The 21,154-nt window shown below is 40.8% G+C and overlaps 1 protein-coding gene across 2 annotated transcripts; it reads right to left on the bottom strand.

The window, feature by feature from the left end:
- Positions 1-3,868: 3,868 nt before the first annotated feature.
- On the bottom strand, positions 3,869-19,620 carry LOC105889879 (vesicle-associated membrane protein 8-like). Of its 2 annotated transcripts, XM_042708238.1 has the most exons (4): positions 19,369-19,620; positions 9,838-10,005; positions 9,339-9,465; positions 3,869-4,248 (listed from the first exon to the last, which is right to left on the bottom strand). In XM_042708238.1, the coding sequence occupies exons 1-4, from the start codon at positions 19,399-19,401 to the stop codon at positions 4,193-4,195; spliced, it is 384 nt and encodes a 127-aa protein (XP_042564172.1). In that variant the 5' UTR covers positions 19,402-19,620; the 3' UTR covers positions 3,869-4,192. The 2 variants fall into 2 exon arrangements, with proteins under 2 accessions (XP_042564172.1, XP_031426290.1); XM_031570430.2 differs by lacking the exon at positions 3,869-4,248 and having other exon boundaries at positions 8,000-9,465; positions 19,369-19,613.
- Positions 19,621-21,154: the final 1,534 nt, after the last annotated feature.

A 21,154-nucleotide genomic window follows, 5' to 3' on the forward strand; every position in this document is an offset into this window, starting at 1 on the left:
TACATTTTCTACTGTGCTTAGTTGTTTGTATTGGGATAGTGTGCTACTCTACCTACATGTGGATAGTTTTTCGTGGTCTTACTTTCGTGGCCAGTTGGACGTAATTTTTTAGACTAGCCAGAACAACGGACACGACCGGCATTATTTAATAACTGAATGGGTTGCCATGGCGCAGCGAGTGTGGCAGCCTGTTATAGCAGCTCTCCAGCTTAAAAAAAAAATCTACCTATTACCTTGCTGCTATTACACGTGAATTTCCCTAACGGTATTAATACAAGTTTATCTATCTATCTATCTAAATCGATGTTGTTAGGAAAGGGATGACAATAACAAGCCACACTTGAATCTATCACTGTTTAATCTATTTGCATCAGACCATTTTACAAAACCGGTTTCAGCAATAGTCTATATGAGCAAATCTGACGTGAATTTTTTTTTATTATAGACGGAAGTTTCAAAACGGTCTGTAATAAAGATAAATGTTACATAGCTTTAGTCCTGTCAGACAACGATAGCGATAGCTACTAGCTAGCGTTAACGTTACTTCAGAGGTACAGTACGTGAAGGACAAAGCCCTCAACAATAGCCTACATTTGTTGTTAGTAATAAAACCATGAAATTGGAAGTAATTGTAAACCATGAAACATTCAGGATACACACCACTTGCATTGTGGTCTCTCGTGCTCAAGCTCAGCATCTCCATAAAGCACAGGCATTTAAACAACTCAGACATGTCATGTTGCACATTGCTTTGTTGCACTGTTCTAAACTCTTTATTATCAATACAAAATATAATAATTTTTCGCTTAACCTACAGTCTGCTCTGACCACTGATTTTATTAACCACCATAATGTGTTACTGTGCAGATTAAATGTAGGCTATGCGGCTAAGCTAAACATTGCTAGTTGGATTGACTACTGTCATATGTCACTTTATTAGCGTGCTCCTGTCTTCTTCTCCGTTTTCTTCAGTTATCTGTAGCGCCACCAACAGGCGTGGGGGATGTGCTACAGCCGATTCAATACGATCCGCTGGATTCATGTGCATGCAAATTTCTCTTGACCTGGCTCCGTGTGCACGCGATTAAAAAGTGGATCCGTGTGAAAAATGAATCCGGGTTCAGGCAACCTAGACTCCGTGTGCACGGGGCCTGAGTGAGGTTTCAGCTCCTAATGATCCGCCCATTAGCAAATGAGGGCTATTCATATGATAAGGGCATGGCAATTCGGCGATTCGCTATTAGGTCATGATATGGCAAGAAAACCTGTGGGAGACAGAGAGCCACAAGGACATTCCAGGGCCATTATTTAATGGTCGTTGTCTTGGACGGATAAACAGTAGTGTTTACACCTACCTCATCAATATTCATTGTCTAGGGACACTGGTTTTGGAGAAGAAAAGGTTACTCTGAAATTATTAATATTTAGTAGTGAAACCACACACACTTTCTGAATGCTAAAATCGCCTATGTATAGCTAACACCTATGTTTCCAAGGGCAAGAGTTCAAAGGTTTTGGCCCAAAGTCTTTACAATGTGTTTTTGTACAAAGTCTGATCACCTCTGAAATAGGTTTTTGTAAGGGTTTACATTTGATTTAAATAAAAAATGATTGTACTACATTCCTTTAGTCCTTCCATCCTAGTCTTCTAGAATATAATCATATATGCCACTTTTGCATCAATGTTTTTAGTTTGGTGAAATATACAAAAACATCAAGGCATGTCAGACTACCTAAATTAGTCTAACAAACCTTGGTCTCCCAAGTGTTTAAGCTTTGAAAATGATTGTGTTAGTTAGTTTTCAGTATTATTCATTCAAATGAGTTCAAAATTACATCAGAGCTCAAACTTGGAAATAGCATGGTGGTAGTCCATGCTACCCACGTTTCTCAGTCCCAGGCATTGCTTCAGTGGGATCCTGGCATGCTCATGACACCAACTCAAAAGGTAATTGGCTTATTGAATAAAACAATTGTCACGTCTAAGTAACACTTAAAGCAAATTTGGAGAGATGCTGAACTGCACTGTTCCTTTTCCTTTTGAATTGCAGGGATTGACAAACTGCCTTTTAGTTTGCCCTGGAGACTTTAGTTTGCCCTAGGATATCCTAATGAGTCAAAATAAAAACTAAAACTAAAACTAAAAACCGTCCCACTGTCTGACTTCATGCCAGTACATTTACATTTATATTTAGTAATTTAGCAATAACCCACATGAACCTTTGTGAATTATTTCTGATTCGTTAGAGGTTTAAAACACTAGTTGTAGTCATCTATGTCTATGTTCTCTGTTAAGGAAGGCTGAATATTTCACGGGGCAAACAAAGGTCTTTGAGTAGTAAGGGCTTTTGATGGTAAAAAATGACTAATGTTAAAACATGTCATTGAGTAACATTCTTAGCAAAGAATCTAAAGCAGTGGAATGCTCACAAACACTCGCTGATTTGTTCCCTCTTGTTTATTAATGCATAAGGAGAAGGACACACTAATATCCACATGACTTGCGTCATGACTCGGCCCAAATGGCAGGAACACAGCATCCTTTCACCGCACACAGAGTCTCTGTTTGGTGGTTTGCACTCCACAACCATAACTAGACACTGAGCAGACAGAAACCTTCATTTATATATGACCCTGAAATGTATATACCGAGAAAGAATGTTCAGACTGAATACATAGAGACATGGAAACTGTAAAAACTTTAACAGAACCTTAACGGAACAACTCCAGGGGCAATAGATAAGATATAGTACTGAGCATGGTTTAATATGGAATAGTACTGTGTCTAGATTGGCAGGGTTCATGTACAGCTAAAGCTGATACACAGATCTGGATGCTTCGAATGCCTTACCAAGGCACATGAAAATAGGAAGCTGTAAAGGAAAGTTATGCTTTGCCTCCCTCTAGTGGTTGTCACAAATTGTGCTCCCCAATCAAAGTCAGGATGTCAGTGAGGTGAGGATATACCACCCATTTTACACCTCTTTCACCCAAATATGTCATCTATGCCACTGCATGTGCGCATGCAGATTTAGAACGTCTGTCATGAAATTAACCCCACAACCATGATACCCAGTGTTCCATTCTGTAGCAAGTCATGTAGAAATCGAATTGACAGAAACTGAATTGGATTCATAGATATCTTTTATAAGATCTAATATTTGGCCATTATTAGTTTATTACCACATTCATTGTTGAATAGTGAGATGCATAGGCTAACAAACATGACATCTTTCCATTGGCTGCACACGCTTTCTCTAGGGGGTTAATGCCTTGGACTCGTTACAGTGTCTTAGGACAATGTCAGTTATTAATGGCTTGGCTTCCACCAAACTGTGGTCACAAACACACACACACACACACACACACACACACACACACACACACACACACACACACACACACACACCAACAATGCTCTTATATCTGTATCTGTATCTGTGACTACCAATCTCAAACTCCTGTATATAGGCATTCCTCCTTGTATATACTTTCTTAGACTTCTTAAACCGTTGCACTTTTTGTATTGTTTTGTGTTGTGATGTATATTCTGTGTAAGCACACTGAGAGCCACTTTACCAAGTCAAATTCCTTGTTTGTGCAAACTTACTTGGCCAATAAAACCTGATTCTGATTCTGAAGTGGTCAACATAGCAAAAACAATTCCAGCTATGAGAGCTTCATTTAATCAAAACAAAGCAAAACTTGGTTAAAAAGCCCAGGAGATGGATGGGTGCAATGACATTCAGGACACAGAAACCCCTCACCTTAGCTTAGCTTTTATTGATAAAATGCCTACTCAAAGAACCGCACACTGAGAAGTATGTACACCAATGCTTTAAATCAGGAAAAATGGTGGTCCAAGCTCATGATGTTAAGTGAGCATTGGCATTGGTTAGACTTTTTCACTCGGTTAGGTGTGAGAAATTAAAATATGAGGACAGAGTGTGCTTAAGGTTTGACAGTGGGTGGTGGTGGAACTGGGAAAAATTGTGATCTGAGCTCATGATGTTAAGTGAGCACCGGCATTGGTCAGACGCTTTCACTTAGTTGTGAAAGTGCCACCATATGACAGTTGAAGGTGTGAGCAAATGTGCAAAAACTACAGTACATGTATGCATATGCATTAGAAGAAAGAGAGAAAAATGGAGAATGAGAGAGAGAGAAATTAAAATATGGGGACAGAGTGTGCTTAATTGGGTGGGATAGTGGGTGGTGGTGGAACTGGGTTGCTGACTGGAATGACTCCTGTGGCCAAGAGGATGTGTTTGATGTTTGTAGCTGCCTACAGATGGAATGGACTAGAACTCACAGTGGTGGCGGTTTCCTCCACTGGTTTCTCAAGACTGTCAGTGAGAAGCCCCCACATGGTGGTCTTCAGTCTCTTCATGTCCATCTTCTTAGCCGTTTTTGCATAATTGATCTCGATTGTGTTCACCTTGCACACAATGAGGGGGAAAAAAGTGTCAATTCACTTTCTTTCAAAATCTCAGTGAAGAGAAATAAAAGTTCCACAGCTTAGTTAGTAAAGTACCTTGTGTGGTTCTGGCACCAAGTTGTCCTCGCCGTAGGTGGAGACACCGTCATGGCCCGGTGAGGTTGGGGTGAGGCCGTCTATAGAAGGCCCAAACTCATCCGTCTCATCATCGCTGTCCCCTCTCTAAGTAAAACCGAGGGATTGGCATACACACTGTAAATATCTGTTTTACAATTTGATTACTTTATTTTAAAATAGCTATAAGGAAATTGCAATTACACAAAATGGACACACACAAACCTCGAAACCAGGGCAGAAGTTGGCCGTGTCATTGGGGTTGTTGTAGTCATACTCCCCAATGCCCTCTCCAAGCTCTCCAGACAACCTCTTCTTCCCCTCTGCATAGAGCTGTAACAGCTAACCATGGGTTAAAGCGCTCATTTCTCAATTCTCAATGGTCTGCCATCTACAAAAGGCTTTGCTGAATACAGATAATGGACATTCTGTGCTGGAGGGCTTGAGACTGAGCTGAGACAAGTTTTTCAGGGGATATTGGAAGTCTGAAGGAAGAGTGGTCGTCTTATTGCTGGTGTTTAAAGCCGACTTACTGATGGTGGTGGCTGCCTGGAGACAGAAAGAAAAAAGAGAGAGAGTGGAAAAACAGATATATAGAGAAAAGGTCTTATAAACATAAGTCTCGGATCACTGCAGAGTTTTTGAGTTTTTAAAAACTTTGGTAAAAGATACAGCACCCCTGTGACTCTTCCAGCCTACAAAAGCATCAGAACCCTAAGGAGCGGAGCTGTAGGAGACCTCTCAGTGCCTGTACCTTCACAGCTGTTTCTGGGTCAGAGGGTTAAGTGAGGAGCACACAATGACGCAAGCATCGCGTTTAAGTTACTATGGCAATAATTCACACTAAACACATATTAATACACCCACCTCTAGCAGACATAGAGCACTGGCCTTAGAGTCACTGGGTCACAAGTCATTTGTTGAAAAGAAAAGACAATCATTCAGTGATATTTCAACACCAAAATGGTGAAATTAAACTTGCCAGTGGCAATTTAGTTTGTTCTTTCTAGACTCCATGTTGAATGTCTGACAAAATACTGTTATCTGGCTTAGGTGTCACTGGATGAAGTCAAGGGTTTACTCACATTTGCTGTTTTGAAATAATTGTGGAAGTGAATGTCTTCATTGAAGTGGATGACCAGGGCACTCTTTGGTGCACTCTTTTGGGCTTCCTTGTCTTGTGTTTGATCCTCTGATAAAACAAGAATAGAACATCCCACCAATCAAATCTGTCTGCATTCATAGTGCTTGTTTTAATTACCAAATATGACAACACATCTGAAGACCAACAATCCCAACTCAATAGATAACTAACTAACTGAGAGGACAGCTGGAGGCATGTGGTTGTGATGTCCGGTTCTCCAATTGGTATTACACCACTGTGTACAGATAAACGTTGCAACCATTAGCTGGCTTACCAGATTTTAAGATCATTACCATATGTTTTTAGTCAAGTTTTTGTAAACAAGTCATCCTTCTTATAAACAGATTTTTTTTTTTTTTAAATACACAAGGTGTGTTTGGATAATTGCAAAATAACCAGACAAGAATTCCAGGAACTAGCTAAACCAGACAGACACCAAAGAACAGTGCTGGTTGCCAACATTTTGCATTTTTGCTGATATGTGTGCTGCCTGGGAAATGCACCCTACTCTGCTGAGCTATAGGAACTACAAGCTCATATTAGAAATCAATAAACTGGTCTTTCACTACAATAAAAAGATCCGGCGTGGTTCAGCTTGACACACACAGACACACACTATGACACATAATTGATGGGACCGGTCGGAGACGTAGGCTACAGGTTGTTGTTTTTTCAGTCATCTTTGGTGTTCATGTACTGCCCAGCATCAACTGTACACACACCTGGGTGTTGTTGCCAACTGCCCTTGACTCTGAAAACTTCTGGTGAAAAATTATGTTTCTGTCCTGTGGTGGAAGCAGGCACCATCGGGAAGTTCGGGTTGTGAGCAGGCAACAGGTGATGTTATGTTCGGTGCTGTGAACGAGCTATATAAACTGAACCAATCAACAAAATGTTTTGGTTAACCTTTAAAACCAACTCCTGCTGCAGATTTCACCATTTCCAAGGTTTAACTTGTCAATGCACAAACATTTAGAGAAATTGACGCTAAATCTCTCGGAAGAATGGTTCATCCGCTTTGTGCGACTGCATATTAAATTAGAATTTGTTAACTTGCCAAAGTGTTCCCTTAAGGAAATAAGGACTGCTCATATCTTGATCAGTATATTTTGAGAATGAAGGACGTAGGAGGAAGCAAAAAACCAGCACATATCCAGCTAGAGGTGCACTATTGGATGTTGCTGTGTGACTGAAGTAATAGAGGACATATGATCAGGTTGGGTTACTTAATTCAAATGTATTGTTGCATTACAATAAATAAAATGAATGGCAGGTATGTTACATACAACACCACAAGTGTAGGGTATTTGCCTATAATGTTGGACTACTCATTCGTAATTTAATGAATACAACATGATACTCATGTCAGATAGTCCAAATGATGAACAGCTGAATCTGAATCAGACATGGAAAGTTTGGAGGAAAATTATTTGCAGGGACCTCTATGGAGACTTTGAATTTTTCACTTTCTGTACACACAAACATGGAGAGGAAAACCTTAGAAAATGGGGTTAATCGTTTTACATATTATGCTAGCACAAACGATACAAATGAATTAATCATTCATTGATTCGAGTTTGGCTTAGCAAATTGGGGTTAAGCAAATTCCCAGGCGCTGTTACAAAAAAAGAGGCTTTAACAGAACGGCTCCAGGGGCAATAGATAAGATATGGCACTGAGCGTGTTTTGGTTTCATATGGAAAAGTACTGTCTAGATTGGCAGGTTCGTATACACAGTGATACACAGATCTGGATGCTTTGGTTGTAACACTGTCAATAGAAGGTTATGGTTTGCCTCCCTCTAGTGGTTGACAGGATGTCAGTGAGGGGAGGATATAGCACCCATTTTACACCTCTTTCACCCAAATGTGTCTTCTATGCCAATGAATGTGCGCATACGGATTTAGAGCGTCTGTCAAGAAATTAACCCCACAACCATGATATCGAGTGTTCCATTCTCTAGCAAGTAATGTAGAAAATACAATTTAAAAAATGTATATGATTCATAGATATCTTTAACCTGGTATAATATTTGGTCATTATTAGTTTAATAGCACATTAATTGTTGAATGGTGAGATGCATAGGCTGACAAACATGACATCTATCCATTGGCTGCACACGTTTGCTCTAGGGTTATTGCCTTGAGCTCTGTGCAGTGTCTTAGGACAATGTCAGTTATTAATGGTGCTATACATAAATTAATAACATTACATTTTATTTTATTTAATCTTTTCGCAAGATATGGGAAAATAATTCAAAACGGTAGTTGTTCATAATTTCAAATTTGATCAAGATATCAAGATTCATTGTATGAATTATCAATTTTATTTAGGTTATTAAAAAAGATTATTACTCATGCTGGAAATTAAAACAAAAATTGTTGGGACAGAGATGAAAACAAACATACATAAATAACCTGGAATCTCCACAGTTGAATCTTACACGGGCAACCACTTCAAACACATTGAGGTTGATTTACATTTACATTACAAGCAAAGGCATCTCTAGCTATACAAATGTAATGTAGATGACTTCCAAATCTCATCAAGTGACATAAGAACACGCAGACCAGTCTGATTTAATCGAATTAAAGTCCATCTGAATTAGTTTGTCTAAATGAAAACATAACTATATAACAATCCAGTGCTGGCCTATAGTCATGGGTTTGGAGTTCTCAGACTAGATTTTCGCCATGGTTAGGAGAAGTCAACCTTGAGAGAGAACCTTGGAGAAGTAACAGTGCTTTCCAGATAACAAAATGTTCCTTCATGTATTTTCTCTCCCAACTACCACACAATGGACCTGTCTTTCACCAAGCTTTGATCACACACACACACACACACACAGACACACAGACACACACACACACACACACACACACACACACAGACACACACACACACACAGACACACACACACACAGACACACACAATGTTGTTGTGTTCTTCCTCTTACATATGTGACTACAAATCTCAAGTAGTCAACTTAGCTAAAAAATTCCAGCTATGAGAGCTTCATTTAATCAAAACAAAGCTAAACTAAACTGGGTGCAATGACATTCAGGACACAGAAAACCCTCCATGTAACATCATGAAAGACATCATGTTCTACTAACCTTTCAGAAGCTTTACACACTTCTGTGTGCAAATTACAGGCACCTTCAGAAACAAAGGTAACACATTATTGATTTGTCTTTTCAACAAAGTAACATAATTTGCCACTGAAAATATAAAACAATATCATTCATCTTATCCTGCTGAAGGGGCAATGTACAGGCCACAGCATGTATCACTCATTCTAGCTCTTAGCTTAGCTTCTTAACAACTGCACGCTGAGAAGTTTATGTACCAATGCTTTAAATGAGGAAATATAGTGGTCCGAGCTCATGATGTTAAGTGAGCACTGGCATTGGTCAGACGCTTTCACTCTGTTAGTTGTGAAAGTGCCACCATATGACAGTTGAAGGTGTGAGCAAATGTGCAAAAACTACATGCATGCATATGCATTAGAAGAGAGAGAGAAACAGGAAACAGAAAAATGGAGAACGAGAGAGAGAGAAATTAAAATATGGGGACAGAGTGTGCTTAATTGGGTGGGATAGTGGGTGGTGGTGGAACTGGGTTGCTGACTGGAATGACTCCTGTGGCCAAGAGGACAATGATGAGGATAATGATGATCACGATGACAATGATGACCACGACGATCTTCACATTCTTCCACCAGTATGATCGCGCCACCTTCTGAGACGTCTGTTTGAAGTTCTGGGCCTGGTGGTCAATGAATGGGAGGGGTTAGTGGAGGGGGGATGAGGCAGAACAGAAGAAAAACAATGTAGACGGAGGGTAAAGACGAGACCGATTCATATCCAAATTCATATCCAAATTCATATCCAAATTCATATCCCACACATTGTGTCACAAAAGTTTATCCAAAGTCTGGCATTGCTCTTGAACTATCATCACCTATTTATACCATCTCAGCTTTTTAGCTTTGCAGACATATTTGATTATTAAACACCTGTTTATGCGGTGTAATTACATCAACGAGTGTGTGTAAGTTACAGTATTATACAAAAATGTGGTGTGCAGCGGTGACATGCAGTCCAGGCCTGAGACACTTCTGTGACAGTTACGACTTACTCCTGCTTCCAGGTCTTCTGATTTTCCAATCAGGTCCTCCACCTTCTCACCACGAACCAAGAGGCCGGCCACGTTCCGTTTAATGATATTCGTGACCCCGTCCAGTGTCTCACTGAGGCTTTGGCATTCGCTCACCTTCCCAATCTTCTCCTCATCGCCTCCCTCCTCCTAAACACAGCATAGAGGGCAGAGGGTGTTCATATGAAGATCAGCATGATCCACAGCATCAAAACATGGAGGTTGAATTTCACTCAGGAGTTAAATAATAATTCCAGTTTAAAATGCATTTCAAAACATATGCATGATGAAATGATGCTCTGATATCTTTCTGCCTTGAACTGCAAGTGTCCAAAACTGCATGTAGAATTTGTGGCTAGAGAACATAGTATACTTAGTATGCATAGTTTCAACAACACTAAACAAATGAGGCTTGTTTGTTGAAAAAATATGATCAGTTTTAGTTCTTTGTCTACATTTTTGTACACATGTAGCCTATGGCCACATGTGCATGAGTAATATGGCTGACAGGAAAAGTGTTAAATCTGTAAATTCCATGATGACTGCATTGAAACGTGTTACATGTAATATGTAAATGACCAATGACAAGTTACATTTTCAATGAAGGATATCGGTGAGAGTTTGTGCACACTTCCTGTCCTGATCACCTCCATTTAAATCCCCTGAGCCAATCCAGTGTCTCATAAACACAGGCGTCTCCAGGAAACAGTGTTGCGCTGTGCCACTCTCCATCTGCCTTTCTCTCTGACTCACTCCCTCCCCTCTGCTCTGGGTCCCCTACGCACATAATGGCAGCGTGCTATCGAATGACCCCACTCTCGCTGGGGGAAGAGCTTTTGATGCCCTGCAAAAATGAGTTCCTCTGATCTCTCTTACAGGCCCTGCTTCCATATCTGCATTTCACAGGGACTTTGTGTTGCTTTTGGAATGGCCTGCAGATGCCTGAAGTCAGATTAATCAAGCCAGTGTGTATGTGTACGTGCAATTCCTCTCCGAGAAATTCAGCTGAGGCACTGTGTAAAATCCAATTCTCCTGCCAGTTCACAAAAAGTCCAAGAGCTCATTCAGCATGAAATATGTGATTATAATGACTTTCAGAGGTTACATAACAGCTCTGATTTGTAACTCACTTACTCAGTGCTGTAGTGGTAAAATTATAGGTGGGTAAACTTATTTTGTGATCAGACAGACCTCGACCCGATGCAACACGACGCGATGCAACACGCGCGAAGCAAAGCAACACAAAATGTTGCGACTGTAAGGCTGACCTGGCTATATTCCATTATGTTATCAGTTAAAGTCATATTAAATGACAGTGAATAGATGTGTTTGGAGTTTGTAGTTTATAAAATTTCAAGAAAACAGTAAAGAAAAGTATGTGTAGGCCTCACAAAAATGAAGGGGGTGGTGGGGAAGACAAAAGAAAGGACCTCTGTCTATAGGACCTAAAAAATAAATTAATGCCTCTGGAAACAGGCCCAGGGTGTTACAGCTGAAAAGTATAATATAAAAAGAAACCATGCTCTACACCTTTCATGACATCAAATAACGTATTGATTAACGATATAGGTCTATTCAGTGAAGCAACAGCTTGGCTCCCCGCTCACGTTTCTATGCGAGAGCACCGGCGTGCGGTCAGGGGAGGCAGATCCTAACCTGTCATCATGAAAGTAAAAAACATAAATATTAATATTTTTCTACTGATCTGTGGTATAAATGTATTTTCTGCATGATTCCAATCTTTTCGAGCATTTTTATAATCAAAATCGCTGAATTTGCGCATGTCCTATTCAAACAAACAGGAGACAGCAAGACGGTGAGGCAGCGACGAGCTGTGCCTCATCTCAGATTGCGCAATCCCTCACAAAAGGTTGAGCGCATGCGTAGAACATATTGGCCCTCATTCTCGAACATTTTCTGAAGTTTCTTCTGAAATGTTTCTTACGGGCTTCGGAAAAACAACGTAAGCAAAAGACATCCGCCAAATTCATGCACGCTTGAAAATGCGGTCCTACGCAGCAGAAGTTTTCTGGGCTGTGCTCCCCCGGAAGAGTTTTCTTAAATTGAAAGCGCGTTCTCGTGCTCCTGAATTTGCATACATACACGCCCTGCCAGCTCCTTATAAGGGCACGCAACCGTAGTGACGTGTGCAGTCGGAATCGACCGAATCTACACGAAAGCAACTCGTAAACGAGTCATGTCAAAGCGGTTTCGTGTACATTACATTTAGTCATTTAGCAGACACTTTTGTCCAAAGCGACGTACAAGGGATAGAACAGTCAAGCTACGAGCAATAGAGACCTAGTGTAACAATAAATACTACTTTACATAAGAAATAGAAAAACGAAATAGGAAATAAAAACGAAGTGCAGGAATGTAACTGCTATAAGTGCAAGTTAAGCACTAGTGGAAGTGCCAGTTAGGAAGGGAGGTGCTCTCTGAAGAGTTGGGTCTTCAAAAGCTTCTTAAAGGTAGAGAGGGACGCGCCTGCTCTGGTAGTGCTAGGCAGTTCGTTCCACCAACGTGGAACTACTTGAAAATTCTGGATTGCCGTACTTGCACAGACGGCAGTGCCAAACGACGCTCACTAGACGAGCGCAGCATTCCGGTGTAGTCCTTTTATTTATTTTATGACATCACGGTGCCTCGTAGAATCATGACTATAGGCCTACATGTGAAACGTAATTGTTAATGATACTTTAATCCGAGGATCTGTAGAGTTGATGTGAACGCAATCACCAACGATTTCTCACAAATTCATTAACACGGAGAGTTTTCTTAAATGCGATTCCTCAAAAAACCACAAGATGGCCAACGGGGCCATCTTGTGGTTTTTTAAGGAATCGCATTTGAGAAAACTCTGGCCGAGTTACGACTGCTATTTCGAGTTCGGAAAGTCTTCTGAAGTTCAGAGCAAATCCCAGATGAGAAAACTTTCATGAATGCCGAATGTTGTCCTAAATCCAATTCCTCTTAAATTCCTCTTAAATTCCTCTTAAATTCTTCTTAACTGCGTTCGAGAATGAGGCCCATTTAGTCTTGCTGATCTGACAAAAAACTTCAGTGATAAAACACGGAAGGGAGGCAAACAGTACCTCTGCCTCAATGAAGGGGGCGGTGTCGCTACACGATGGTAGTCCTTTGGGGGATAGTAGTCCCTCACATTGCGCATGCGTCATTTTGCGACACTGTCGACTGCTGTCGACAGCGAAGCCGCGCATGCGTCACAACGACAGATCCGTTTTCAATCATGGAGAAAAGCGACGAAAGCCAGTTTTTTGAAAACATGACCATTTATTTAAAAACAAAGAAGATGTTGTCACAGTGGACAAAACAGATGAGGTGGAGGATCAAAAAGTCTCTCCCCAGTTTCGTTTCATATGTTGACGTAGAGCCTTATGCTGTTAGCCATTTACAACATAATTAAATATAACATTAAATATACCCACATTATGCGTTAAGACAAGCCCCATATGTTGATGTTTAAACCGTTTACAACATTATTAAATATTACGTTAAATAAACCTACATTATGCGTTAAGACAAGCCAGATATGTTGATGTTGATGTTGAGCCTTATGCTGTAAACCGTTTTGTTGTCTGAGCATGCGCGATTATGTTGAGCCTTATGCCATAAACCGTTTGTGTCTGAGCATGCGCAATGTGAGGGACTACTATCCCCCAAAGGACTACCATCGTGTAGCGACAGGGGGTCGGGTTTATGCTTTTTCTGCCATTGCTCTTCTTCTATTTGACCTTGACTGCGAAAATGGAAGATTCTATAGCTAAGCTAAAACATTTCACTTAGCTATGTCTAACCGGGAAGGCTGGCTTGTTACCTGCATCATCGTATTTCAAAGCACATTATTAAAAGCGTTTGTCCCTGTCTTAATGCGATGTTGTGCGAAGCAAAGCAACGTTTAAAAATGTGAATTGATCTTCTTCATTCTTACTTTGTACTTGAGGCCTTTTGCGGGCATCTGTGTGAGTGAAAGCACTCGATGGTCTTTTCAAAAATCGCCTGATATCCATGGCTAATGAATCCATTCCGAACGGGGGCCCGTTTGTCGTAGAGTTGAAGCTAAGTTAATCAATTGGCCTTTTAGCCTGTTAAGATTAGCGAGCTGATTGAGAACAGCAAATATCGGTTCGTTAACGGCTGATCCGCATCCAAATCATGTGGTTAATTTCAACCAGGCTAAACTTACCGGGGCATTTGCGCGTGCACGTCCTACTTCAAAAGGCAGGAAAGGTCGATCACCAAAACAATGATTTTCTAACGGTATAATGGTTCTAAACTCAAAGAAAATTGCTCTTTTTTTCTCCGCTAGCGAGCAGGAGATGAACATATGAAGAATACAAGACCATAATCATGGCAAAATTCAACACCGCCACCGCTGTGAGAGCAAGGTGTGTTGGGATGTTTATAGGGTGATATCTGTGTATGAATAACTGACGGCAAGTGTCAACTGGTACAGAGGATCCCTCTACCGGTTTAAAACTAAAAGGTTGCTAGGTCGAATCCCTTTGAATAAAAGCGTCTGTTAAATGACTAAATGTATTAATAACAAATGCAATAAATTGAAGCAGTGAAAATAAATTGTCTGTATTTCTCTCTATTCTTATCATGAGTCCACCTTAATCATTTTCTACAATAATGATATGCTATGGTGTACTAATAACGCTCATATAATTATGAGTGCTTTGTTCTCCGCATCACCGACACTACAAAAATGTACCACTCGCAAAAAAGCGCAAGACTTGCAAATTAATGATTCCTTGTCGGCTGAATCGGTAGCGCTCATACAAGAATAATTGATCTTGGCGATTGCAAAGAACTCTCTCCCTCCGCTAATCTTATTAACTATCTAATATCAGTCCTTGGTCAATGGGATCCCTCCTTTTTCCGGGGGTGTGGTAAGCTTATCCAGCTACACTTAAGTTAGCCTGCCCTGGAGCAGGTTAGTGCTAATCTATATGTAACTATGGTGATTTATCAAAAGTTGCTTCCTAAAACTCTTGTAATATTAGTACTATATGATTTTAGAGTAAAAGAGTCCAAAAGCATAAAACATTACAAATAGCTATAAGCCTATATGGTTCAATTTGGAATGTGATTATGAGGGGGTCCTCGGAAAATGTTCTACCCTTTGAGGGGTCCCTGGCCCCAAAAAGTTTGAGAACCCCTGGCCTACAGTACGTGAAGGACAAAGCCCTCAACAATAGCCTACATTTGTTGTTAGTAATAAAACCATGAAATTGGAAGCAATTGTAAACCATGAAACATCCAGGATCCACAGCACTTGCATTGTGGTCTCTCGTGCTCAAGCTCAGCATCTCCATAAAGCACAGGCATTTAAACAACTCAGACATGTCATGTTGCACATTGCTTTGTTGCACTGTTCTAATGGTGAGGTGGATGAGGTGGGAGGGAGTTGAGAGAAGGAAGTTCTCTTGGAAGGAACTGTGGAGTATGGAAGCATTTCACACCAGCTTCATCTTACGAGCAACGTATGATGTCTTGCCATCTCCCAGTAACCTTCAACAATGGTATGGAGAAGACCCAACGTGCCCACTCTGCCCGTCTCCAGCAAACCTTAAACACATCCTGGTTGGCTGCAAGACAGGCCTGACTCAAGGCCGTTACACCTGGCGGCACAACCAAGTGCTGAAGTGCCTTGCAGCTATGCTGGAGACCAGACGAACGACCATCAATGCCCTACCTCCATCATCCCGGCCTACATCTGCAAGAGGTTTCGTCTGTGAAGGTGCAAAGCCAACCAAGACCAAGGCCAGTACAACATCAGACCTCGGTCAGCTGGGAGGAGCGCGAGACTGGAGGCTCGTGGTGGATCTGAGTCCAAGGCTCTACTTTCCACCAGAGATCGCCACTACGAACCTCAGACCAGACCTCGTGCTCTGGTCCTCCTCAACTAAGAAGGTGTACATCGTAGAGCTGACTGTGCCCTGGGAGGACGCTGTAGAGGAGGCCTACGAACGAAAGAGCCTTAAGTACGCTGAGCTGGCAGCTGATGCTGAGCAACGTGGCTGGAAAGCCAAAGTTTGCCCAGTGGAAGTCGGCTGCAGAGGCTTTGTGGGTAAGACAACTACCAGGCTGCTTAAGGATTTGGGAATTCGAGGCCAAGCCCAACGCCAAGCCATCAAAGCCCTCTCAAGCGCTGCTGAATGGGCAAGCCGGTGGCTGTGGGTGAAGAGGAGAGACGCCACCTGGGCCCCAAAATAGCATCTGTGGCGCAGAAGGGTTAAGGCAGAGGGGGGCACATCTGGGACGCCAGGTGTTGCCGATGAGCCCTCTGGAGGTGTTGTGGGCCTATCATCGAAACACCGGAGAAGGATGGGGGCCCACCTGATGACTCCAATGAGGCTTTTTAACCCTTTTGTCCCACAGACAGTACCATGACTCTTACCCGGAAACACCTTGCATGTCTGCGTCAACCCACTTCACATCTCAGGAGTGCAAATCAACCAGGGATTGTAAGACCTAGTCCTAAAACAGAACAGAACTTTACTGACCGATTTAGTTTTACCAAATGTAATTATTCGATTGTATCTAAAGTGGTTAAAACGAGTGTGAGACAGAAAGTACAGTTTTGAATATACTGAATTTATGTTTTTTCCTGTGAATGCTAATTTGAGTGCTAGTTGAGTGCTAACTTGTAGCCTGATTAAAGCTAGACTAAACTACAACGGACCTGCTTGAGATAAGCTGTTTTTGAATGCTTTGATGAAGATTTTCATTGTGGATTGAACTACAATTGCCTTGAATACTTACTGACTGACTGACTGACTGAATACTCAAATATTAACATCAACGACAACAACCAGATGGCGAACCTCCCATCAAACGAGACTAAATGGATTCCACACCACATCAGTCCAACTGAATGAGAACCTTTGATAGCTTTTCCCCACAGTTATACTAAGACTTTAGCTACATGTTCTTTGTATTTAAAGAAGAGACTGTCTTGAAGAATTGAGATGAATGAAGACGCTGAGAATTTGAATATATTTAATTGAACGAATATTTGAATGTATGTACTGCAAATGTGATATTGATTTATTTTGAGTTACTGTTTGAACTGCTAGCCTGTACAATTGATTTGGGTTATGTGAATTTTGATTTAGTTAAGAACTAAGGTGAATAATTTCAAATAAGATTTGCTTGAGAATTTAGATTAGATAAAACTTTATTAGAGAATTAAATTATTTATTTATTTACTATTTATTAAAGACTTAATATATATATAATTTTACAAAATAGGAAATTAAAGATAACTACATTTAACTTTTGTAAAGAAATAAAACAGAACAAATAGGAAGCAAATAGAATTAAAAGACAAGAATTAATAAAGCGTTTGAGTTAACTTAAGGCTTTGATACTGAGATGAAATTCAAGTATTTTGATTAATAATTTTTTTATTTTGCATTTTCTATGTTGACAGACCTGAGCATTGTATATATGATAATTCTTTTTCACTAAAATCTAAAAGTTCTCAAACCCTGTTTGTTGTTATTGACTGCACACCTGAAAAGCATCTTCTGATGGCCCAGATCTCAGATTACCCAGATTGAATGTAAACAAGTGTTACAGCTTGGCGAGCCAGCCAGGAGCTTCAAAGCGATGTAATGAAGAGCTTACATGATGACTTTGGTCACATGGGCATAGACCGCACTCTGGACCTTGTGAGGAGGCGATTATATTGGCCCAAAATGGTTGCAGATGTCGAACACAAAGTTAAGACATGCGGGCGGTTTGTGAGAAGAAAGGGCTTAGCTGAGAAAGCAGCACCGCTGGTGAATATAACAACCTCTAGACCCTTACAACTTGTCTGCATGGATTTTCTCTCAGTTGAACCCGATCAGAGTAAAACTAAGGACATATTAGTGATCACGGATCACTTCACCAAGTATGCCCTAGCGATCCCTACATCTAATCAAACAGAAAGATTTGTTGCAAAAAGCCTTTGGGAACACTTCATCTCTCATTATGGCTACCCAGAGCGTCTACACAGCGACCAAGGCCCTGACTTTGAGTCCCACTTGATAAAATAATTGTGTGAGATTGCCGGAATTAAAAAGATACGAACTACGCCTTACCACCCCAGAGGAAACCCAGTGGAGCGGTTCAATAGAACACTCTTGAGCATGCTTGGGACCCTGGAGAACAAAAGCAAAAGTCGCTGGCGAGAGTTTGTGAAACCACTTGTACACGCCTACAACTGTACAAAAAAACGACACGACCGGGGTCAGTCCGTATGAACTCATGTTAGCCCGTGAACCAAGACTGCCGGTCGACCTAGCATTTGGACTGCTCTTGAGAGACAAAGAACAGACATCACATTCACAGTACGTACAGAACCTGAAATCTCATCTTGAAGAAAGCTTCAAGATCTCAGCTGAACACACAAAGAAAAGGGCTGGATATAACAAGACAAGATTTGACAAACATGTGACTGCTTCACAGTTGAAAGAAGGAGACTGGGTATTAGTAAGGAACCTACGTTTACGTGGGAAACACAAACTCGCTGACAAGTGGGAGCAAACCATGTATGTGGTAGTAAGCCAAGCCGGTGACCTCCCTGTCTATGAAGTGTGTCCTGATAAACAATCTGGACCAGTGCGAACACTGCACAGAGATGTACTTTTACCTTGCAACTTCTTTCCTCCTGAAGAAGAAGCACAAGAAGAATCCGTCCTAGTCCGACCCTGTAGAACTCCGAGTACTCAGAGGAATAATCAAGATAAAGATGTAAACTCAGAACTCCAAGGGGAAGAGTCCACTGATTCAGAGGATGATGTTCCTTATTTCTTCAGACCTCATACAATTGAGATTGAACGTGTGAAAGGAAAAGAACCTTGTGCACAGCACATTGATCTGAGAGTCACGGGGCCCAAAGAAGAGCCTACACTAAGAAGGTCTTCCAGACACAGAGGAAAAACCAAGAATACTGACTTACCCAGAACTTGGGAATCCCTTAGTGACAATAGTTAAGTCCCTCTTCCAAGGTCTTAGTACAGCTATTGTGGAATCACTCCCAATTTTGACTCATTCCGAACATGCCTCGTAACAATGCAGCCTTGTAGAACACAAAGGGACTTGCATATATTCAGAGGGGGAGGATGTGACCAAGGGGAACACACAGAAAAGTAACTTTGAACGAAGCTAAAAAGTCTACTCAGTCTAATCTACTCGGTCGACAGACAAAAATAGGCTACAATATTCTTCCTTGTAGTGCCCATCAACTTTGTGAAACACCCATCCCTTCTTCTTTCGTCAACAAAAATAGGCCGACATGAATTCATAGAAAACTGTTATAAGGGCTTGGACATACTTCAAAAACAAATAAATATAAACAAAGGAATCAAATCAGTGTCATTAATAATATAAAACATTTAACCAACATTACATCCGATAGATGACGTAAAGAACCTCAGCAACAGGTTCAGGGAAACAAACTAACACAGCCTCGACTCAATTTGAATGGTTTCTTACCATAGAGCTGGGATTATTGTCTCCTTGACCCATATTGTGAGGAAGTCGAAGTCGACGATTCAATATACAAATCAACTTCACTTCCAATTCCTGTCGTTACAGCGAAATTTAAACAGTTTTGCTACTTGTGGTCTGCCCTTCAAGAACCGTTGACTTCCTGGTTGCTTTTTTCTTTCAGTGTGAATTCCTTCGCGTTGGCCCACATCTATTCTCTATACTTCCAGCCGCTTCCTTGTGGGGGCGTTGGTCCAAATAATAGATTAGATCACCTGAAGCTTCAGGTAAAAACATATTTTGAAGGTGATGCCATTGCTTATGTAGCTTACAAACATTATTATTTCCTATACAGTTTATGTTGGACTTCGTTTCGTAGTTAGATCAACATGTTAGGAACCGAATCCCAATCAATTTAATCACAAAGGCCTTACTTTGTCAGTTTTGTAATCTTTGACATCAAACTATAATTATTTGTTTTGCGATCAACGCATTTTCCTTAGCATAACAGTAAGTGTAGCATACTTGAGGGATAGGCCTAGAGTTGTTCAATTAAAAAAAATATAGCAATTTTTTTCAGTGCTAAATGGATATTAAAAGCAATAATTGTATAAGATTTCCTACTGCACACAGTGGCCCTGACTGACTCCACCCCTAGACTTCTTTGACGCAGTAGCACCCTGCCCAATGCTTATCAGCCAGTTAAACCGGTTACCACTTTGTCCTGGAACAGAAGTGGCTGGCAACAAATAACACCTTCCAACTCAATACTTTGTATGTAAAGTCTGAAACTGTATCTCTGTGTGAAAAATGGGATATGAGCTTGTCTGGTATATGGAACACACCACTGTTGATCCCAAGATCCCTTTTAATGAAAAGATGTTTTTAATTTTCAGAATGCAGCCAACATATATATAAAAAAAAACGGGTCAGACAACACATAAAGGTGACAAACATATGCAAGGCTCGTCAGTAAGAAAAGAAAGTCATGACCAACCAGTTAATTTGGCCTTATATGGAGCTAGTTCATTCAGTTTAAAATATAAATATAGTAAATTCTGCATGTCCATATAGATTTGTGCAACAGACACATGGGTGGTGTCATCACAGTAATAATGTCCAGGACACCATAGAAAACATTTACAAAAATACTTTATAAGTAAGTCTACAAATGTTATCAAGCCAAGACAATTGTATACTTTAATATAGAAGATGGTGGCCAGGTATTTCACAGACACTATCAAATTGGTGAATAAGTATGTTAAAAGTTAAAATGGCGATAAAGATTACAAAAATAGTATAGGCATGAGCACAGCATCAGTCCATCCTTAAGTGACTTGCTTGATGATAATGTCTGACATGTTATCCACTTTAAACAGTGACAAGTTCTGTAGAAGGAAAGATTTAAATTAAAACATAGTGGGATCTTGTCATGGGTATAAAGGAACAGTTCAGGAAAAGGTACACTTTACTGTTACAATTTACTAACAGCTATAGCTCTACTCTGCAGAAAAGAGGCCAACTTTGCTAACAAGCAGTGTGACTTCTGGGGCTCCATGCAATGCATATGCTGACCTACATATGTGATGAAATTAATTGTCTGTCTGTCTGTCTGTCTGTCTGTCTGTCTGTCTGTCTGTCTGTCTGTCTGTCTGTCTGTCTGTCTGTCTGTCTGTCTGTCTGTCTGTCTGTCTGTCTGTCTCTGTCTGTGTGTAAAGGAGCACCAAACGTACTCTTTCATTGGCCAAGTGCAATAGGGCAACAAAGGCCAGAGGCACAGACAGGTGCCATC

Source organism: Clupea harengus, chromosome 7 (assembly GCF_900700415.2).
Source record: "Clupea harengus chromosome 7, Ch_v2.0.2, whole genome shotgun sequence".
In the NCBI taxonomy this organism is placed as follows: Eukaryota; Metazoa; Chordata; class Actinopteri; order Clupeiformes; family Clupeidae; genus Clupea; species Clupea harengus.

Excerpts from the sequence above, each read along its gene's own strand:
- LOC105889879 (XM_042708238.1), bottom strand. The coding sequence starts at position 19,401 with ATGGGTCAAGGAGACAATAATCCCAGCTCTATG. Across the intron at positions 10,006-19,368 it reads ACAATAATCCCAGCTCTATG|GAGGAGGGAGGCGATGAGGA; the intron begins GTAAGAAACCAT and ends TGCTGTGTTTAG. Across the intron at positions 4,249-9,338 it reads CATTGTCCTCTTGGCCACAG|GAGTCATTCCAGTCAGCAAC; the intron begins GAGTCATTCCAG and ends TCTTGGCCACAG.